Source organism: Ptiloglossa arizonensis, chromosome 1, assembly GCF_051014685.1.
Source record: "Ptiloglossa arizonensis isolate GNS036 chromosome 1, iyPtiAriz1_principal, whole genome shotgun sequence".
Taxonomy (NCBI): domain Eukaryota; kingdom Metazoa; phylum Arthropoda; class Insecta; order Hymenoptera; family Colletidae; genus Ptiloglossa; species Ptiloglossa arizonensis.
This window is the reverse complement of record NC_135048.1, coordinates 11,639,512-11,661,531: the sequence shown is the minus strand read 5'-3', so window position 1 is coordinate 11,661,531 and position 22,020 is coordinate 11,639,512. Positions and strand designations below refer to the sequence as shown.

General features: G+C 41.0%; 1 protein-coding gene across 1 annotated transcript in view; it reads left to right on the top strand.

Moving 5' to 3' along the window:
• The window catches only part of LOC143154914 (disintegrin and metalloproteinase domain-containing protein 10), a 231,630-nt gene extending 210,396 nt beyond the window's left edge, over window positions 1-21,234 (top strand). The window contains exons 12-16 of the mRNA XM_076326993.1: window positions 8,272-8,439; window positions 13,818-13,945; window positions 15,107-15,221; window positions 15,744-15,878; window positions 18,862-21,234. Of these exons, the coding sequence (XP_076183108.1) occupies window positions 8,272-8,439; window positions 13,818-13,945; window positions 15,107-15,221; window positions 15,744-15,878; window positions 18,862-19,566 (1,251 nt within the window). The 3' untranslated portion in view covers window positions 19,567-21,234. The remainder of the gene's footprint in view (window positions 1-8,271; window positions 8,440-13,817; window positions 13,946-15,106; window positions 15,222-15,743; window positions 15,879-18,861) is intronic.
• Window positions 21,235-22,020: the final 786 nt, after the last annotated feature.

Below are 22,020 nucleotides of genomic sequence, written 5' to 3'. Positions count from 1 at the left end.
AGATAAACAGAAAAAATGCCAATTCTTGGAACGAAATCTCCACCCATCTCGGATAACTGAAACGTCGAAGAGACGATTTGATTTCACTTATCCGGGAATTTTGTAAAAATTTCCGAGCAGAGATTCCAGGGAAGCTGTACACCAGCCAAACGATGTTCGATTTCCCCTGACGGGACCGTGTTCGCGAACGAGTTTCAAAACTCACGAAACTCCGGAAGGAAATCCCAAACACGAATCGATTTCGCACAATGGAAACGGCGGTTTATCAGAAATTCAGCATCTTCCGTCAACAGCTACTCCCTTGGCGTCTCGACGCGCGATAATTTTAGGTTTAATTAAATCGACGATCGTCGGAGGGGTGAAGAAGGGAGAGGAAGCGAGGTACGACGGGGAAAAGGACGTAGAGTGTGGACGTTTAAGCGAATCGAATGATTTTCGCTTAACGTGCAGATAAGAACGATCCACGGTTTGAATATCTGATAGAAGGATACCCGTGGGACCGACAGCCGATGCTTGGAAAATAAGGTTCCCCGGTCCGATGCGTTTTCCGGTTCAACGAATTGGCACGGATAGCAACGGAAGAAATTCGATGCTGATGCAAGTGGATGTATTCTCGGCCGGTGCATATATCAGAAAATAAATAACCCGATGGAAAAGTGCATTCGGTCCAGGAGAATGTTGCCGGTGAGCGGGAAATCCGGTCCCGTGCGCTTTATCAGGACGCTGCATTCGTTCCCTGGCCGATCCACTGCGACGCGACTCCCCGTATCAAAGCGGGAGAAGGACAAACGTTGTGAGATTCCGCGAGCGATGCTGTTTTTCCTACAGTTCGATGATAGAACACCATTTGGGCGAACGATTCGGGGATTTGGGAGGAAAATACAGTGCCGAGGTGCCGAAAGAAATACCGAGAAGCTACAGTCCGCGCGCGAGAAAATTGCATCCGAAGTACGGCGGGTCTCTACACGTTCGGGGGCTCTCTTGTCACGGGACCGTATCGGAGCAACGAACAAAAATATAAACAGAATAGTTCCTTTCACTCGCGCACTACACGCGTGAGGAGTAAGCAATAGAAATATTATGGGGACCGGAAAATAATGTCGTTTCCTTACATTAAATTCAAACACATAAATTTTTAACGAGTTTTTATTTTTAATCAATGATATAATCACCCTCATTATCAACAACCTTTTACCATCTAGTGTGCAAATTTTCAATGCCGGATCGATAAAAATCAATTGGTTTTTGAGCAAAATATACAGAGATGGCGTTTTGAATATCATCCAAATTTGCAAATCTTTTGCCACTTAGAAAGTGTTGAAGCGATCGGAATAAATGGAAATCCGATGGTGCAACATCGGGCGAGTATGGTGGGTGAGGCAGTACCTCCCACCCCAATTCATTAATTTTTGCCAAGGTTCGTCTTGCGCAGTGCGGTCTTGCATTATCGTGTTGCAGAATAACGCCTTTTCTGTTGACAATCGCTGGCCACTTTTCAATTAAAGATTTATTTACACGATCTAATTGTTCACAGTAAAGGTCTGCATTCACAGTCTGTCCAGGTTTCAGCACTTCAACATGAACAACGCCGCGAATACTCCACCAAACACACAAAAGGGCCTTTTTGGGGTGTAAACCTGGCTTAGCAGTACTTTGTGGCGATTCATTTGGAGAGAGCCACTGCCTTTTGCGTTTTGGATTATCATAAAGAACCCACTTTTCATCTCCGGTGATCAAGCGATCAAAAAACGCTTCTGTATTGTGCCGTTGAAGCAATAAGTTGCATGTGGTGGATCGGTTAGCCTTGTTCTCTTCGGACAGATTATGCGGGACCCAAACACCTGCTCTGCTTACTTTCCCAATCTGCTGCAAATGTTCTTGGATGGTCGACCAAGGTTGGTTAAGACTGTTTGACAATTCCTCGATTGTCTGACACGGATTTGCTTCCACTTCCGCACTTAACACGTCATTGTCTAACGTTGTTGGTCTTCCTGATCGATACGAGTCGGAAAGATCAAAATTACCGGATTTGAACTTGGAAAACCACCTTTGGCATTTACGAACGTCTAATGCATTTGGATAAACATCGCAAATGTTTTTGGTAGCAACTGTTGCGTTACTACCCTTGCGAAACTCAAAAAGCATGCAATGCCGGATATGTACCTCTTCTGGTATTTGGTTGGCCATTTCACCCAAAATTGTAAAGAAAAATTTTAAATTTAATAATTTACAACTAAACAAGTCACTATAACCTCAGAATGTCTTTGCTACGACTTTAATGTACACAATGAGCTGACAAATGACAATCAAATAGTGACATGCGCAGAAACGACATTACTTTCCGGTCCACCTAATACTTAAGTGAGAATAGCTTAGCTTATCCTTCGTAGAATAATTGAACAAGTAGCGAAATTCACTGCTCAGGCGATACCTCCGTAGAGAATGTGTCGATTTAGCGAAAGTGGCTGTTTTAAGGAAATACTTCCGTAGAAGTATTAACCGGCGTAATAATCAAAAGGTGCGCGGCGGGTAACGGACAGAGATTCATACGACTAGGTTGGAACAATCGATGAATTTTTATTCAGAGGGCAGCGGTTTAAATAGATGAATTTCGTTTATCGGTGATCCTGGTGTTTAGGCTTCACACTCTCCTCGCGCGAGGAAACGATGCCTATCGGTAGACGCGCATATACGGTGTCCCGATCATCACCGGTCGATTTACTTTTCGAATAAAACTCAAACGGTTTAAAGTAATCTTGTAGTAGTAGTGGTATAATCTACTTTCGAAGATTCGATAACCTGCGCGCGAAAGAAGCTTTCAAATTGAAATTTCCGAAAGTTACAGGGTATTCTCGAACCCTGTAATTGTTCCTAACGTAGAGTACTTTGCACTTGATTAGAAACTTCCACTCGAGCCGCGCCTTTTTATCCGTAGCCAGGAGAAAGCATTCTTCATTCTAAGGTAGCGATTAACGGTTTCAATCATTGACCCGATAAGGCTTATCTCTAAACGGCCCTGAGGCTGCAATTGCGAGAAGATTTAGGGCTACCGTAACGCTCGAGTCGGCGCCACATGCGTCAAGATACTTGCCCTTTATTTAGTTACCGGCTTCCGTGTATTCTTAATCGCGAAGCGATAAGACATATCGCTGAACCGTGAGCTTGCAGCGGTTCGAGAATGATCGAGGGCGCGCGTTGCAATTTGAACCGCTTCGGAAATCTTCTCGGCGATCGCTTTATAGACCTCTTCGTTTAAACCCGCGTCTACTTAATTGCACGTGCGGTTAATTTGCAACGATTAGTCTTATCCGAAAGCTTATAATTCGATGAATATTTCTAAGACACGCTAACAACGGTCTCTCGAGTATTCGATCGTTTTGCAAGGATACGCGCGGAAATTTTGCAAGATCGTATCTGACCCCGAAATTTTGATTCTTGCGGAAAAAGAAATTGTTTTTAGAAAATATATCACTTATTTACACGCTTATTTAATAATACACCATTCTATTTGTATCGTTCACTTTGCAAGATCACGGCTATCGCTTAAATTTCTTTGCTGGTAGAATTTGCAAAAGTGAACCTGACTGTAAAATTTCGATTCTTATGGAAAAAAGTATTTATTCTTAGAAAATAAATTATTTATTTATATGCTTTTATCTTCAGCCATACATCATTCTATTTCTTCCATCCACTTTGCAATATTATAACTGTCGCTTAAATTTCTCGATTCATAAAATTCGAATCTGGCTGTAAAATTTCGATTCTTACGAAGAAAAGTATTTTTAAAAAAGAAGACACTCATTTATATGCTTTTATCTTCAGCGATACGTCATTCTATTTATTCCATCCACTTTGCAATATTATAACTGTCGCTTAAATTTCTCGATTCATAAAATTCGAACCTGGCTGTAAAATTTAGATTCTTACAGAGAAAAGTATTTTTAAAAAACAAATCACTCATTTATACGCTTTTATCTAAGACGATACGCCAATATTACGATGTCTTCTCTATCCATTTTGCAAGATTGTAGTTACGTCTGTAAAATTTCAATTTTCGCAGGAAAAAAAGAAATTATCTTTAAAAACCGAGTCACTCGTTTACACGATTTTAACATCGGTGATAAGCCGACCTGTTTATCGAAATGTTCGAGCGGAGCTACGACGCGCAACAATAATTCAACTCGTGTGACCAACTTGGTTCCCAAATGTACGACACAGGTGGAGTCTCCTAATTGTCAGCGTCTATTTATTCCATCCACTTTGCAATATTCTAACTGTCGCTTAAATTTCTCGATTCATAAAATTCGAATCTGGCTGTAAAATTTAGATTCTTACAGAGAAAAGTATTTTTAAAAAACAAATTATACTTTATATTAATATATCATTTATACGCTTTTATCTAAGGTGATACACCAATATTACGATGTCTTCTCTATCCATGTTGCAAGATTCTTGCAAGATTGTAGTTACGTCTGTAAAATTTCAATTTTCGCAGGAAAAAAAGAAATTATCTTTAAAAACCGAGTCACTCGTTTACACGATTTTAACATGGGTGATAAGCCGACCTGTTTATCGAAATGTTCGAGCGAAGCTACGACGCGCAACAATAATTCAACTCGTGTGACCAACTTGGTTCCCAAATGTACGACACAGGTGGAGTCTCCTAATTGTCAGCGTCTATTTATTCCATCCACTTTGCAATATTATAACTGTCGCTTAAATTTCTCGATTCATAAAATTCGAACCAGGCTGTAAAATTTAGATTCTTACAGAGAAAAGTATTTTTAAAAAACAAATTATACTTTATATTAATATATCATTTATACGCTTTTATCTAAGGTGATACACCAATATTACGATACCTTCTCTATCCATGTTGCAAGATATAATATTTGCAAGATTCTTGCAAGATTGTAGTTACGTCTGTAAAATTTCAATTTTCGCAGAAAAAAAAGAAATTATCTTTAAAAACCGAGTCACTCGTTTACACGATTTTAACATCGGTGATAAGCCGACCTGTTTATCGAAATGTTCGAGCGAAGCTACGACGCGCAACAATAATTCAACTCGTGTGACCAACTTGGTTCCCAAATGTACGACACGGGTGGAGTCTCCTAATTGTCGGGGCTAGAATATTCGCTAAAATTGGGCAGAGAGACGGACCAACGTCTGTCGCTGTACGCATCTGCATGACGCACACGCCTTCACAGACACAGGCCCGGGTGTAATAACGGAAACCGACGCGGCTTTCCTCCTCCAGCCTTATGACGGCACTGAATCCCTTTACCCTCACCCTCACCCCTCCCGCATCCTCTCCCGTCCTCCCACGCCGCATTCCCCGGAACGTAATAACACGGGCCGAAACGAATCAATTTATCGAATTTCAATACTTCAATAGGAAGAATTCCTTGCACGAAGAAGGCGGAGAGCTCGACAATGGCAGGAAATCACGGAAGTCCGTCCTTCTTCGAGTAATTGCCACCGCGGATGTAGCGAAATGCCGCGGTTAACGAACCGTGGAATTATTCGAATCGCTTCTGATGGAATTTGTCCGGGACCACAGCCCGATGGAAATATTTTCATCCAGGGAACCTGTTTCTTTCGTACACTCGATCAAATTAAACGTACCGGTCTCTCGAGTTGTCCTCGCCTCGCGTGGCTGTTGATTGGCTACTTGGACCGGGGATGAGAATAGACGAAGTTTACGATTGGTGAAATATCACATTGCTGGGACAGTTGTGCGAAATGTCACGATTGGTTCGATAATGGTTTCTACGGTTCGGAGAAGAATGGACGCATCGAGTTGTATATGCTCGAAATGTAAAAGACACCTGAAAGCGACAGGAAATTTAACAAATAATGATTTTCACACCGTACAACGCAACAGTCGATATATATCGTAGATTAAACGGAACGATATCATCTTTCGTTTAATTTGGTTATACTGTACACGTAGGTGAAAATAGGTGGTTCGTGCGAAAATATTCCGATCAAGTTGTCGTTGACTGGTTTCTCTTGTATCTTTTAAACCTATAAACTCGACTTCTTTGATTCGTATTTCTGGTTCCGTTTGTTCCGAACAATTCACGGAAATAAATAAGAGTCGAAGAAAATAAAACGATAAACAACGGGGAAATGCTTTTATACGTGGTTGTTTGAAGCGTACCTCAAAGAATTTGTTTTTAATTCCGCTTAAGCACATTTCAATGAATCGCGCAGCTTTACAAGTTCCATGAAGCTTGTAAATAAAAGAAAAAATATTCCAGAACGGTTTAAAACGGATCGGTGTACGGAGAGAAAAAAAAAATATAACAATTCTTTTTTCCGCCGGGACTAAACGAAAACAACGAGCAAACATTTACGTTCGATTGTAAATGATCCGTCGTTTACCGTAATAAAAATAAAAGAAACGATTTCGTTCTCCGTTTGTAGATTTCGAATCGCAGCAAATATTGTTATGCTTTTGAATTCTATCGCTCGAAACTACTCAGCTTAAGCATGAATTGCTAACAGTTCTCCGATCGACTGCAGTCAGTTAATTTGTGCAAGCTAGTACACATCACGCGTCACTGCCCAATATAATAGTTACAGGCTTCATTCAGCATCGAAACGCACGAAGCACTATATTCACAAGTCTGTCGCGAGGTAAGTTAAACAGTTACTTCAAATATTGGGTCAAGAATCGATTAGTCGAGAAATTCATCCAAATTAAACTCTTTAAATAAATAAATTCGATCCGTTAAAGCGAAACACACATACCGATCAAAGCAACACTCTGATAATACTTTCATAGAAAAAATAAAAAATTAATACACAATTGGTTAGCGTAGATTGTTACCAACCACGAAGAACCAGGTTCGATCCCACGAATTATGACTCAGTTTCCTTTCAACGAATTTTTTTCGGTGTCGCTGAGGATGTAGGAAACCGCGGCATAATTGAGAATAAGAAAAAAGAATGTATTCGAAAGAAAAACGAAAAACGGAGGGAAGCGGGCCACAGTTCCGTGGCGATCCAAAAAATCTTCCAAAGAAGAAAAATGAAGGAAAAATGTTCGGAGGAAAGAAAAATGAGGAAAAAATATTTGGAGAAAAAAATGTTCAAGAAACTACTTAGTGGAAATTACTCCACGGAAGAGATATGAAGAAAAATTCTCCAGCGAAAAGGAAAAAAAAGGAGGGAAAAAATGTTCCAGGGAAGAAAGAACGAGAAAAGAATTCCATGGAATAAATGTGAAGGAAGAATGTTCCAAAGAAGAAATGCAAAAGAAAGTGCAAAGGGAACCAACAGGACCCGGAGTTCCAGGGAAAAAACGAGATCTCTTGTAGCACCAACAGCGCATGAAAAATCGAGATATTGTTCGCAATCCAGTACAATAGCTTCCAACGCAATCTGGTATGCGTACCGACAAGAGCGGCCAGAGCATTATCATCGACACGTGGTGAAATAAATTAGCGAGCGACAAAGCAGCGCCGATAACCGGGAGTCACTGAATTGCGGGTTGGAAAATAAAAAAAAAAAATGAAAAAAAAAACCGCTGCCCCGTACGTTGTGCCAGAAGACCCGTGAATCATGAATTTTCGATGAGATAAAGCCGCGGGTATCGGCAATTATAAAATCGCAATCAGCCGGCGGGAAATTGCTCGCGTGACCACGTAATACCGATAGTTATCGCCTCCCTTTCATCGCATTCATTTCATTGTGAGCTCGCAGACAAGTAGCTCGGTGCATTTGTCTTATTTTTTTAGGACATCCGAGAGATAAAATGAAGTTGTTTAGCTCGAAAGACGATAGTGGAAAGAAATTCCTCTTTCGAGCTCCACTCGAATTTTTATCACACGTTGTGTATCTTAAGAGGTCTGTCTGGTTTCGAGCGTTGAAAATTCGGTGATTTAAAAAATCCTTTTTACCCGAGAAAACTATCCAACGAAACCAATTACAAACTTTGTACATATATTTATCCGTCCTTTATCAACGATTCGAGTTCATTTCGAATGACGTAGAAAGTTCGATTCAAACTCCTATGATAAATTATAAATATATTACAGCGTTATTCAAACTCGAAACTCGTTAGAAAACGTAGAAATAAAGAATCAGATCGTTTCATCTCCAAAGTGGTACTCGTTAAAATAAACAAAATTTTCGATAGCACTATCCGTTTGACCAAACTGAGTACTAAATCCGATAACCTAAAAAATAAACGAAGAAAGTACATTTGAACCGTATACGGTGTTATCTACGGACACCGTTGCTCGCAATGTTCTGTTCCAGGGTCCCTGCTGCACATCCGGCTGCACTCTGCGCAACGGCGATAAGTGCAGGGACGACAACGGATGCAGAGACGCGAGCTTTTGCGACGGTCGCGGTCCCCAGTGTCCGCCATCCATCAGCAAACCTAACAAGACCATATGCAACGAGGAGTTCGTCTGCTACATGGGGGTAAGTATACGCGTTTCTCTGTCCCCACCCCCCACCCCCACCCCCTCTTCTTATGCCCCGCGCACCGACAAACTTTCGTCGCGTCTCTTCGAGCGGGCCACCTTTTCACGCGAACCGTTGATGTACGAGCGGAAGTTTACGAAAAGTGGTCAATCCATTCGCTTGTCAGATTCTGCGGGCATCGGGGAAACATGCAGCGTGCAGATCTTTATGATCATTGACGTCCTTATCGTTGGAAACCGAGTAGACAAAATAGGGATACTGCGCGGCCTGGGGTACGCTGATACGAAGCCGGTGTTTAGATTGGAGCAGTATGGAAATTGGCTACCCGACGAACATCGCGTTTAGCCGAATATTTTAAGTCCGTTGACTCTTAGGCTCGATGCGAACGAGCGTCTGCGCGATCGTGTGTCCGTCTTTGTTGTTCTCCGTTGGAAGGATAAGGAGCGATGGAAACGCGGAATTTTTCTCCATTGCGACCGTACGGTTTTCGGTATTCTTCCAATCGAAAACAACGAAGACAGACGTACCGAGAGCTCCCTAAGAACTTCAAGGAATTGTGCGGTCGTGCGATCTCTTCCGTTGCGATTGGAAATTTTATCTTATTCAACGAAGGCGAACGTACTAAGGGTTCTAAGAACCAATGTGTACGTGCAATTTTTTTCGTTGTGATCGTAAGTTTTTCCCAACTTAAGGAAGACAAACTAAGGGTCTTCTAAGGGCTTCCTAAGTACTCCAAGGATCGATACACATGTGTGATTTTTCCATTAAAATTGTAATTTTTTTCTTCTTTAACGAAGGAAAACACACTAAGGGGCTTAATAACCAGTGCATATGTGCCATTTTTTTCGTTGTGATCGTAAGTTTTTCCCAACTTAAGAAAGACAAACATACTAAGGGTCTTCTAAGGGCTTCCTAAGTACTCTAAGGATCGATACACATGTGTGATTTTTCCATTAAAATTGTAATTTTTTTCTTCTTTAACGAAGGCAAACATACTAAGGGGCCTAATAACTAGTGCATATGTGCCATTTTTTTCATTGTGATCGTAAGTTTTTCCCAACTTAAGGAAGATAAACATACTAGGAGTCTTCTAAGGGCTTCTTAAGTACTCCAAGGATCGATACATATGTGTGATTTTTCCGTTAAAATCGTAACTTTTTTCTTATTCAACGAATGCAAACACACTAAGGGGCCTAATAACCAGTGCATACGTGCCATTTTTTTCATTGTGATCGTAAGTTTTTCCCAACTTAAGAAAGACAAACATACTAAGGGTCTTCTAAGGGCTTCCTAAGTACTCTAAGGATCGATACACGTGTGTGATTTTTCCATTAAAATTGTAATTTTTTTCTTCTTTAACGAAGGAAAACACACTAAGGGGCATAAGAACCAATGCATACGTGCAACTTTTCCCATTACGATGGTACATTTTTGTTTGTTCTTCTAATTGAAAACAACGTAGGCAGACATATACAGAACCCCCTAGGGTCCCTATGGGCAGACGTACGATTTCTCCTGTTTGCAATCGTGTGTTTGTCTTCGTTGTTTTCAGTTGTTTCCAATTGAATGAACAAGGAAAAACGTACCAAACAGAGGGAAGAAAAGATAAAAAGGATGTCGATTGAACAAAAATCGACATCCCTTTTTATCCTTTGTTTCTTCCGATCGGTCAGACGGATTTGTCGCTGTACGACGTTCAGTTAGGGCGCAGCTTTAAGCGTTAACGATCGTCCGTCGATAAACGTTTTTTGTTTCTTGATAGGAAAAAAAGCGAAACAGGAGCGTTGCGTCACGGAGTATGGCAATAAAGACTCGAACCGGGACAAAACGAAGAAGCACGCGTCCCTTCGACTATTCTATGTCCCATTTAGTCAAGCTTACGATCGAAGTTTAGGAAATCGTCGCAGCTGACGATGGTGGCTGAAATTACTTGCCCGAATTTACGATTTCCCCGCACAAAGCTGGCTGCCTGGCTAGTTACTTATTCATTGGACTCTGCTTGCCGTTTCCGCGATCGTAGCTGGAACCATAACGCCGTGCACGCGATATCAAAATTACAGCGCTAACAGCAGCGTAGAGGACAGAAACGTTTGGTTATTGTCAAAGGGAAGCGTGCGCATGCAGCTAGAAATTAGTTGATGACGTATTTGACCCGGTACTTACAGCCTACAGGCCGCGCGAAGTCGAACGCTCGATAATTTCCCGTCTTTCGAGTCTCTTTTTCGCGTAAAAAATTAACAGCGACGAATTCGTTGGAATACTTTCCGACGAAAAGTACGGTGATTTAAATATGTATACGAACAAGATTTTAATTAATTTTCCCCTTTATTATTGAAGATGGAAAAGAGTTCTACGAACATTTTTACACAGAATTTAATTCTTTGTAAGATTCGATTAAAACGTTCTGCAATTTTTTTTAAAAATAACGAATATATATACTGGGTGATTCTCTAAACTGGGACAAGCTGCGGTTCAAGAAATTCATGGGGGGAAAAAATTAAATCCCCTATTCGAGACTATCGTTTAACAACAGTTTCTTTTTTTAGGGAAATATGCACTTGCACTTGTTTTTTAAATTGAACTTTGCGTTTTCTTTTTGTTTTACACTAAATCGACTCTTCTTGTCATTCTGCATATCAAAATGTTAAGACATGGTCATCGAAAACATAATACTTTATCAAATATTTCATATTTAACGATAGAATATTACGGTTTTCCCGGCAGGTGTTCAACCGTTCCACGGTTGGTGCAATATGCACTTAAATACTTTATTACTCGCTTCTTTATATTTTTCATTATATTTTTAGCTTTTGTAGCAGTTACATTCCCACAATTAATTGTAACTTTTATGTCATCGTTTGTAACAAACGGCTGTTTCATGTCTTTCTTTATTATTACAATTTATAAAAGTATGTTCAAAATTGTTGTAACCGATCAGGATATTCGGTACAATAGATCGCTGCAGCATTCTATCCATTTAGATTGCACTTTGCAAACACAACGTACATAACAACTTTCTCGTAATTGGTGAAACTCTTTACAATATATCTCAAGCAATGTATTTAGTACAATTAATAAACAAAATTTGCGAAACAAGCCCTCTCAAGATACAAATCTATCACGAATCGAATGAAATTAGTTTTTATAAATCACATTGTATATCCGACACTCGTAACTCCGATCATCATTATTACGTAATCGTCTGTGATAAATAGAATTGCAATATGAAAATTGAGTTATCGAATACAAACGTAAACTATGAAACATCTCGTAAACTATTATGTTTTCAATTTATATGCCTTAACACAGAATAATACAATGTGTACGTAAAAAAATAGTTCAATTTAAAAACTAAGTGCAAATGTTGCATCGTTGCACCAAACAAGAAAATTATGTCATCGAAAGATAATCCCAGATAGGAGATTCAACTTATTTCATCCATGAACGTTTTGCATCTTCGTTTACAAAAGAACTAGAACTCGTCTCTATTTCTAGAATCACCCTGTACGTGAAACGTGTACTGTACAGATGCACACACATTCGTTTCGCCCCGGAGGAGATGGCCCCTGAAAGAATAGGACCCGCCATAACTCCACGCGCAATCTTCTCCCACGCGTACTGTATATACGCACGTTCGGAACAAAAGATGGACTTTTTTAATAGCTAAAACGTGTTCAGCGAGTCTCGAAACGTATTTCTCCGTTTAAAAATTTCGTTGCAATTTTTTTCTTCGTTACAACACTTTCCTTCCTGCTAAGCCTAGAGATAAAAATTGAACGAGATAACGCAGACTGTCGTTATTCGCGATAAATCGGGTAAAAAAGAAACTCGATCGCCTTCGTCTGGGAAATTCCACTTTATAGTACTCGCGACAAGTTTCGCGCTTAAATTTCCATTAGTCGTCGATTTCGCCGCGCGGAAAAATCCGACTGGAGAATCGCTGGAACGAAACGAGGGAAGCTTTGCCCGCGCGGCTTACGAGGCGATCGGTTCGTCGAAGAATTCTCGGCGGAGTGATTTCGAAATGTACGCGTGGCATTTTCTTACGCGCGCGCGTCGCCCTTTTCCTTTTTCTTCATCCCTCACTCCAGCTGCGCCCTCTCGAGACTCGTGTCAAGAAGGAGGGGTGGGGAGGGTGACGGTGTTGGATTTAAGGCTCCGGTTCCGTGGAAACGCGTAAGTAAAACGAAATACCCTTCAGCTTGTGGAAGCGTATTCATCTGTCAAGAAATCTTGAAACTGCTCTCGATCGAGTCGGAGACTAAACCGCGGGGAGAATACGTACGAGGGTTGAAGTGAATCTTCCGTGCCGTATGTAGCGAAACAAGAGTAACGCGGAGCCGACATCCTTCTTCTCGACACGATCGAACATCCGCGGGGTGAAAAGATGGAGGAAACACAATACGGAGACGTGATGTGTCAACGGTGAAATTCGATTATGCGCAGCCTGGAGCCCTCGACCGATAATTGACGAAAATTTATACACACGTATACGAACGAAAATATTATTTTCTCCGAGCGAGAGAAACAATTAAATCGATCCTACTTTCTCTGCTCGACGACCTTTGAGATTTTTGTTTGAGAAAACTATCCGATCGATCAATTTCAAATTTCGCACCGATATTTATTCATATTCCACCGAGTAGTGGGAATTTTTTCCAGCATGGACCATCGATTCTGTTCAAGCGATACGTACTTGAACACAATGGGGACGGAGAAACTTCGAGCGGATCAATTGCTCGAGTCACATCGGTCCGCAGATGAAATTGACTCCAATCTTGAATTCAACGTTATATTCGGCTATTTGATTTTAGATCGCGTACAAATAGAAGAAACTGCTCGTCAATAATGATTATAGTTTGACGAAAATTCCTCTAATTTAATACGTCGGGCCGCAAGTGCTCGATAATTAAGAAACTCGTGGTATCGAATCTCGATAGAATCGAATCAATTATTTCGACCGGGATCGGATGATTTTTCTAACTATTCTCGGACACTTGAAAATTTGATCGATCGTCGAACCACTTATCTGAATCTCGGTTAATTTCATAACACTGGAAAAATTTATTCTACTTGCCGAGTTAGTTCACAAGGAGGCGATAAGTGTGCGTAAGGGCGCGCGTGGATTGTTGGCCCAATTGGGATCGTAACGGGGGTCATAATTCTAAAAATTACTCGAGTGGCTCGGGAAAGCTTTGGCGCGCAACGTAAAGCTGCTCGAATCGTGCAAACAACGACAGCGTAGACGCGATTCGTAAGAGAATAACGGTTCAAGTCTTGGGCTTATCTATCTTCGGCGCCCGCGGAAATTACCTCGTATTTAGAGGTTTATGCATGTAGGCTGACACTTTATCGGGCTCTTGCATTGCTTCCAGGAATGCACCGGCAGCATTTGCTTGGCTTATGGCTTGGAATCCTGTCAGTGCATCGCCGGGCCCGAGGATCCCCCGACCAAGAGCTGCGAACTGTGTTGTAAATTGCCAGGAGAGGATCAACCGTGCCTGTGAGGGACGATCATTGTGCATACACGCGGTTACGCGCGCGAATGTCTGCGTCAGTCGTTTCACTCCGGAATAGTTTCCACGGAAATAACGCAGAGCCCGTTCCCCGCGAAGAAATTACACCGCGCGATAACTATGAATCTCCGTTTGATCGATGCTTTCGCGTCACGGTCCAACTCGATCGAGTCGCGTACGCGAACGAAATCGATTCGTGGACTTCCGGATCTTCCACGGATCAGTTTTTCTTTCGACTTCAGCTACGAGCAGTCTCGATTTCAAGTTTGAGAATCACGTACTGTCCGCGCGCCGAAAGATTACTTCTGAACGTTGAGCGATAATTTCGTGGACTATGTACTGATCGCGAATCGAAAGATTACATCTGGAGGTTGAGCGATAGTTTCGAGGATTGTGTACTGATCGTGGGCCGAAAGGTTACATATGGAGGTTGAGCGATAGTTTCGTGGATTATATACTAATCGTGCGCCGAAAGATTACATCTGGAGATTGAGCGATAGTTTCGAGGATTATGTACTTATCGTACGCCGAAAAATTACATATAGAGGTTGAGCGATAGTTTCGAGGATTATGTACTGATTGCAAATCAAAAGATTACATCTAGAGATTGAGCGATAGTTTCGACGATTATGTACCGATCGCGTATCGAAAGATTACATCTGGAGGTTGAGCGATAGTTTCGAGAATTATGTACTGATCTCGCGCCGAAAGATTACATCTGGAGATTGAGCAATAGTTTCGAAGATTATATACTGTCTGCGCGTCAAAAGACTACATCTGACTATTGAGCAATAGTTTCGAGGATCGTGTACTGTTCAGGCGTCGAATAATTACACTTGAAGGTTGAGCAACAGTATTTGTTACTTTTGCTGTCTCTACTCCTTCCTAACGAGCAACTACCAAGTACACAGACATTGTTGGAGGCCAGATGTACACTCTCGATGCACGAACTGTACATTGTGTCGACCAAGCGGTAAGAGAGATTGAAAGATCAACCCCGGGTTAATACAACTGGCAACTCCTGTCAAGAGTAATCTTTCAATCTCTCACTTATACAAATTTCACGAATACCGAGCTAGAAATTCTTGGCTCGACTTCGGGGACCGATCGGATAAACCAGACGTCATACGGGACGCGTTTCTTTGTAGATCATCCTTCGCCTGGAATTCAGCGCCTTATGATATTCCTGACATGCTGTCGAAGCCAGGCACGCCGTGCAACGATTACAACGGCTATTGCGACGTCTTCCAAAGATGTCGAGAGGTAAAGTTCTCCCGTGGATACGCGTTCGTTTCACAGGCTTCACAGGACACCGAATGCATTCGATACTTCCCCGGTGTCCGTGAGAATTTAATTATTTAGTCAAACCCCGGCACCGTCTTTGCATCCCGAGAGCTCTTTTCTTTTTATTCGGAGAGGACGCCAAAGTCCCCGTCTCGTTTTCAAACTTTCGCGAGCAAACTTTAGAAGAGATGTAAAGACTGAATATAATTAATGGGAATAATTATTTTGAACGTCTAGTTTCTGAAACTCTCGGCACGAAGAAGTCTTTAATAACCAGTTGGAAAATATTATCATCGGCTATAACTGGAATAGATACAATGGAACGCGTAAAATGTTCAATCTTGAAAAATAAAAAATTCGAAATATCAAAAATTGACTCACTTCTTTGGATGAACCGAATTGTTGATTAACGTAGAGGATACGAAATCTGTATTCATCATTTGCTCGCTTAGAATACTATAATGAATAATTATGGATAATAAGACGGTGAAATAACTTCAGGTGGATCCCAGCGGACCATTGGCAACTTTGAGGCGACTCCTGCTGTCCGACGCCAGTTTAGCTAGTTTCCAAAGATGGCTGACCGATTACTGGTACGTCGTCGCTCTGGTTGGCTTCGTTCTACTGTTAACTCCGGTGAGTAACGCATCGTGATCGTTCTCCTTTCTCGATCATACTTCGAGATCGTTCGCTCTTTGGTGGAACGTTTCGGACTGGTCCATCGAGTCGAGTTTTTCTAATGGTAGGTTTTCGACGTAAAAACAAATAGCTTTTCCTTCCCCCGTGATTCATGTCCAACACCAGTTGAAAGTACATTTTTGCAACTCCGATGCACCTGCGTGCTTCCAAAAATATTGTTGACATGCCGAATATCCATGTAAATCCAATTACGCGTCTTGTCAATTGAAAAAGTTTTTAGCGAACGCGTAAAGGGCATGCCTTGCTGACAGGTTACACGCTTTCCCAGCTCGCAACAAAATTGTGGGTGTATATCGCTACACGGAGAAGTACAATTCAATTGCTCGATGTTTTTTTTTTTTTTTTCGTTTCCCCGTGAAAGCTTCGAAACATGCCGCGCGCTCTAATATTTAACGCGATCGAATGATAAATCAGTCGGTTCGATTTATAACTATAATCCGTCTCCGTGTCGTGCACAATATCCGGGTAAATTGAAACCCGTTCTCCGGTCTCCGATTTATAGAAATATTCCAAATAATGTGTCGGGCTCGTCAAGAAATTAATGTGACATTTAAACTGCTCGGTCCAGTTATACTTTTCTACCGAGTTAAATACGTTTAATCGGTCGCGCATCGAACGTTATTATCAGCCATTCGTACGATGGATTTTGTGTCATACCGATTCCAGTATTTCGTCATCCAGAAAATTCGACGTTGATCGGATTAAATAGTAATCGGTAGGTACTGTACACCCGTGGACCATACGAGCGTGTCAGCACTTCCTAACCTAAATCCTTAATATTCTGTCGCTCGGTTTTCGAAATGCGTGGACAAACGTTTTAATGCAACGAAATTACTCAGTTACTGTTCACGAGCGCTGGACTTTGACAGTCAACGACTCCTGAATACGGTCCAATTGTTAATAACCAAACACTTGAAACGATGACGAGGTGAATACCTCGATCCTCGAAATACAGTGTGGCTTTCGTGTCCTTGTCGCATAGGGAGCACAATTTTTATGGAACGGATGTCAGGAACTGACCGAGAACTAAAAACTCGTGTTTTCAACTATATCAAGGTGGTGCTGACTTTTTTAAACGATATTCTACACTTTTAGGTTAACTCAAGATCACCTTGATATTTTAAAAAATGTAAGACACGAAGAATTGAAAAGGCGCGAAGAATTAAAAATTCAATGTGTTATCTCGAATGTAATGCATTTTTTAGAAAACATTTCTTTTAATCGAATCGATAAATAACGAGCAATTTCTGTATATTAATTTTGAGGTTAAAATTAAATTGTCACGACTTCTGTATTAGGATTCTGTGTTAGGATTACTTCGTTCCGTGTTAACAAGCGACGTTAATCTCTCGGTAACGAGAAAATCTAGAATTTTCAATCCGATTTTCGAACTGTCGGGGTCGCGTATGTAGATTCTCCGCTTACGAGATGTTTCAATGGCGACGTTTTGTTCGCGCGCGCGAATAAAATCGAGAACGCAGGGAATCACGCGAGCCTCGTAGCCAACGCGGTTAAATATGCCTGCCGAAACGCGAGAACGTTAGTGAACGGCAATTAAGCGCAGGAAGGTGTCGCGCGAAATATATTGTAAATTCGATTCCATGCAACTTGGCCAACTTCCGACCTGCAACGCCGCCAAAGCAGCCGGAAATTCATCCGGAGATAGGATTAAAGTGGCGACAGTAACGCGACGCTGCCACGAATTATATTGTAAACCGTATTCCGTGCGAGCTTCCTGCGGGATAATACAACCGTGAAGGTTTTCGAAAATATCGTCGCGATGGGAACATTACGCGACCACCGGAGAGCGTTGCAACCGTGAGAAATAGTAATTGGAAAAAGAAGGTGTCCTTTGACCGGGTTATCGGACAAAATAAAAAAAAACAATTCCCTACGTACGGACAATTTCCAATTTTGCGTTCAATATCCTGAGAAAGGACTGCTAAATGAAACTCGATCGTACGACCGAAAAAATTGACACTAATCGAGTTAACGAATTAACTATCGAGGAACAAAAACTGCAGTGGCAATATGACGTGGCAATACGACTGTCAAATGTACAGACAGAGTGTATACATCATTTCGAAAGGGGGTAATATCCAACGTATCGGATTATCGAGTCGACGATCAGTGACTGACACAACTGACTTCCATACAATTTGGAAGCCGTGGATTAGTTGGGATTTAGTAGCGTACAAATTTAACACTATAACTACCGGCAAATTCCGATAGATTAACGTACACCTCGTAAGCGTGTCGGGAAAATCGTTGGGTGCGAAAAAAAAGGAATTTGTAGAATTGATTATACGGAATAGAAAAAATTATAACGTCTTCGGAAAATATACTATGGAATTTGAAGTGAATCTCTTTGTAAAAGTAATTGGAACCAGTGATTTTAATTGGTTGGTAAATATAGTATTGATGCACTGGGCAACAATTCATTGAATCTGCGGCAAATAGAATGTTGTCGAATATATCTAAGTATCTCGGCAAGTTGTAAAACATCCACAAACACCCACAAACCTCTCAAACACCTTCAAACGTAGTGATATCTAGCCAGCAAAATATCTTAAAAAATAATAAAGAGGAAATAAGATACCTATAATTACAATAATACCCACAAACACTCTCAAACACCTTCAAACGTAGCGATATCTAGCCAGAAAAATATCTTAAAAAATAATAAAGAGGAAATAAGATATCTAAAATTACAATAGAGTCTTCTCAGAAGGTAAAAGCTCCAAGTGTCGACAATAGAGTAAATATTAGAAAATAATTTACTAAATCTAAGGAAATCTCCTTACAGAGTAATAATAGCGACCACCATTTATACAATAACGTCGCACGATCGCCAACTATGGAAACTTTACCGTGTAACGATGACTAATTCCGTTCTAACACAATTCTCTTCTTTATCCAGATAATGTTACTTCGCCTCCTGCGCAAACGCCGCAACCGTCGCGTGAAGATTCTCCCCACATCGGAGGACCGGCCTAAAACAGCTCTCCAACCCCTGAATATGAACGATCAACCGGCCAGGGAGCGGTCTACCGCGCAGAAGATACAATCCATGGACATATCGCGGCTGAAAAAGAGGATCGTCGAGACGATGAAGAGCATCGCGTCCCCACGCCGGAAGAAAGAAGCCTCCACGAGGAGCAACACGTTCCTCGATGGTATTTCCCACCTCCTGGGGAGAGCTTCGACTCGTCCAGGTCCCGAGGAACGATCTTCGAACAAGAAACAGTGCAAAGCTAACAACGAGGAAACGATGAAAGACGGTGGCCAGGAGAACCTCCAGGGGCGAAAACCAGAGGATTCGAGGAAAGAGATCGACGGTTGGAGACGTATCTCTCTGTTGTTTCTCGGAAATCGCGGTGCAAGTTCCTCCCCGACTCGGAGAAAATCAAACAACAGCGAATCGATGCGTGTCGCAGCGTGGAGGAGAAGCGTCCAGGTGGAGAAGCTGTGCAGCACGTCGAAGACGATCGTCAATCCTTGCAGAGGCGACGACAGCTACCAGACCGAACCACTGGTGGTTCCCGACACACCCGACACACCTGGTGAAACGTCGGAAACGAGAACCCAGACGTCCGATCTGACCGGATTGCTGACAGACAGTTAGTCATCAGAGAGGACACTGAACTCTGAAACATTTTGTGAAAATATCGGTGTTCTTTCATTGCGTTTCAACGCTGAACGTTGGTCCGTCGAGATACGAATGTCTTTAACCTTTTACGTTGCGAGGAAATGAGTCACAGGATTACGTTTAGTTCTAACAAGGGGAGTGGACCCAACCCTCTGTCACAGGATTGGTTAACAGGAGCTTGCTCTTACAGTGGCCTCAAATTTACACAAAAGAGACAATTGAGAAACTTGTACGCTCTCGTGATTAATTAATAATTCGTCAATATCGATAGTTTCGTCGCGAGGAGCAAGAGGCTTAAAATTACATTGAGTTACTATCAATATGGATATTAATTGCGGCGATTGAAGTATCCAAATTTAACATTTATATGCACGTAGTTGCAGAACTCTGAGATATTTATTTTTCGTTTATACAGACGCTACGTGCTAGGTTGTTTCGTATCTACTTATTGCAATGCGTAAAATGATTCTTTAAAATTTGATTTAAAAACACTCGAGAGAGAACTATGTATTTAAGGGTTAATTGTTAAGTTATTCCTAACGTTCTGTAATTTACATGTAAGCCTCTAGAATTCGAAGCCAAATCTTTCAAACGTTTAGTCAGAGACTCCCCTTGTTAATGGAAAGAAACAAAAGTTGAGAAATATTTCAGCCTCGTTGTTAGGGGCCGAGTAATCTATTGTTATCGTTACGTCATTGTTCACGAGTGGATTAATTCTAAGGATAAATTGACAGATGAACCAGAACTTTTGAAGCTCCGGATGAGCGCTGCGAGAAGATTGCAAAACGTTTGAGAAGTTCAAACAAATGTACAGCGATTCCCGCTTTCAAGTCCGAACGTTTACCCCGGAATTAAGAGCTAGAATCGTTCCCGCTCACTGTTTATACTCACAAGACAGGATCGATTCGCCTACTTGAATCCTTATTGATCCCGGTTCCGATATCAAAATAACCACCTAACCCGTTTTCGAACGACCACGCCGATTTTGTTTCTTGAAAACAGGAACCTCTGTACTTGCAATCGAGAGATGCATCTTCTTTTAATTGCATTCCTTTCAATTGCCTATCGAAGCGAGCCCAACGCAACCATTCAGACAATCTCTCCGTACTGTACAGAAACTTCGGGTTCAATTTTTGTTCAGAAAGCCTCCGCGGAGTGGTTTCCCGAACTATGTACCGCAACTAGGTCTAAGAAGACAATATTTGATCTCTACTTGTGAAATAAAACGATCGTTCTCGGCGAGAATGGCGCGCGAATCGCGTCGAACTCTGCGTGTAAATATTGTACAGACTCTTGTACCGCTGTCACCGTAGATTAGTTTCCAGAGTTAAGGAGGTGTGTGAGAGAGAAGCTCGCGTAGGACCGGAAGTTTGCGAAACCAAGTGGATTCTTGTAATTCGTGTAACCAGACAGCTCTTCGCATAGAAGCGGACCAAACGTAGAGAAGGAGAGATCGTCCAGCGCTGAACTCGTAGATGTGTATATAAACGAACGATTGTTACTGTACAATAAATCGTATGTTATATTATATTATATATGCGATCTTGTTTATTTTTATTCTGGTTCCGTAGTTCTATTTTATAAATATGCACGTTACTTTTATTTTTCACAATGAAAGCATTAATTGGCATGGAAATACACGGGAAAATTTGACGTCTAATTTATTTTTCAATCAATTTGATGTAGTAAATGTAAAGTAGTAAACACACTAAAGGTCAACGCGTTGATCAAAAGAATAGACTATGTGTGAAGTTTCCCTATCAATTTGTGTGTCAAAATATTTCTCATTACAGAAATCTTTAAAACATGTACAAACCATGCGAGAAATATCGTTGCATATTCGCTCATATTATTTGCTATGTAATGAATAATTACACTGGTAATACAATTGTAAAGTGGAAATATCAAACTTGAACAGAGAGGAATTTTACATAATTAGATGCAATGAATTATTACCAATAACGCCAGAAAAGTAATAACTTATCGACAGATAAAAGTAAACGATTAACATTGGCTTATATTAAATTTTATTTTGTTCTAATTACAAAAGCAGCGTAAATAAAATATTGATTTCCATAAAGAAAGAACCATTTGATTTTTAGTCCCGTTGCTACTTTCACCATACAATTAGTAATTATGTGCCAAATAATATCAATTGGCCACCCTCCTTTTCTATAGAATTTTTATTTAAATAAGTAAAATTAAATTCGAGTAACTTTAAATAAGTAAAACATTATTCGATAAAAATAATGCAACATCAGGGATTGAAATTAAACTAACTTTCGTGTTTAATTTTAGAATTTGTATTCACCTACAATTTTCCTAACACGTAGAAAGATAATACTATAATGTATTATCTTTTCCTTGATTCAGTCGCACCAAAGGATACCAACTGACCGTTTGGTCCAGCTACACAGTCTGTCACTTGCT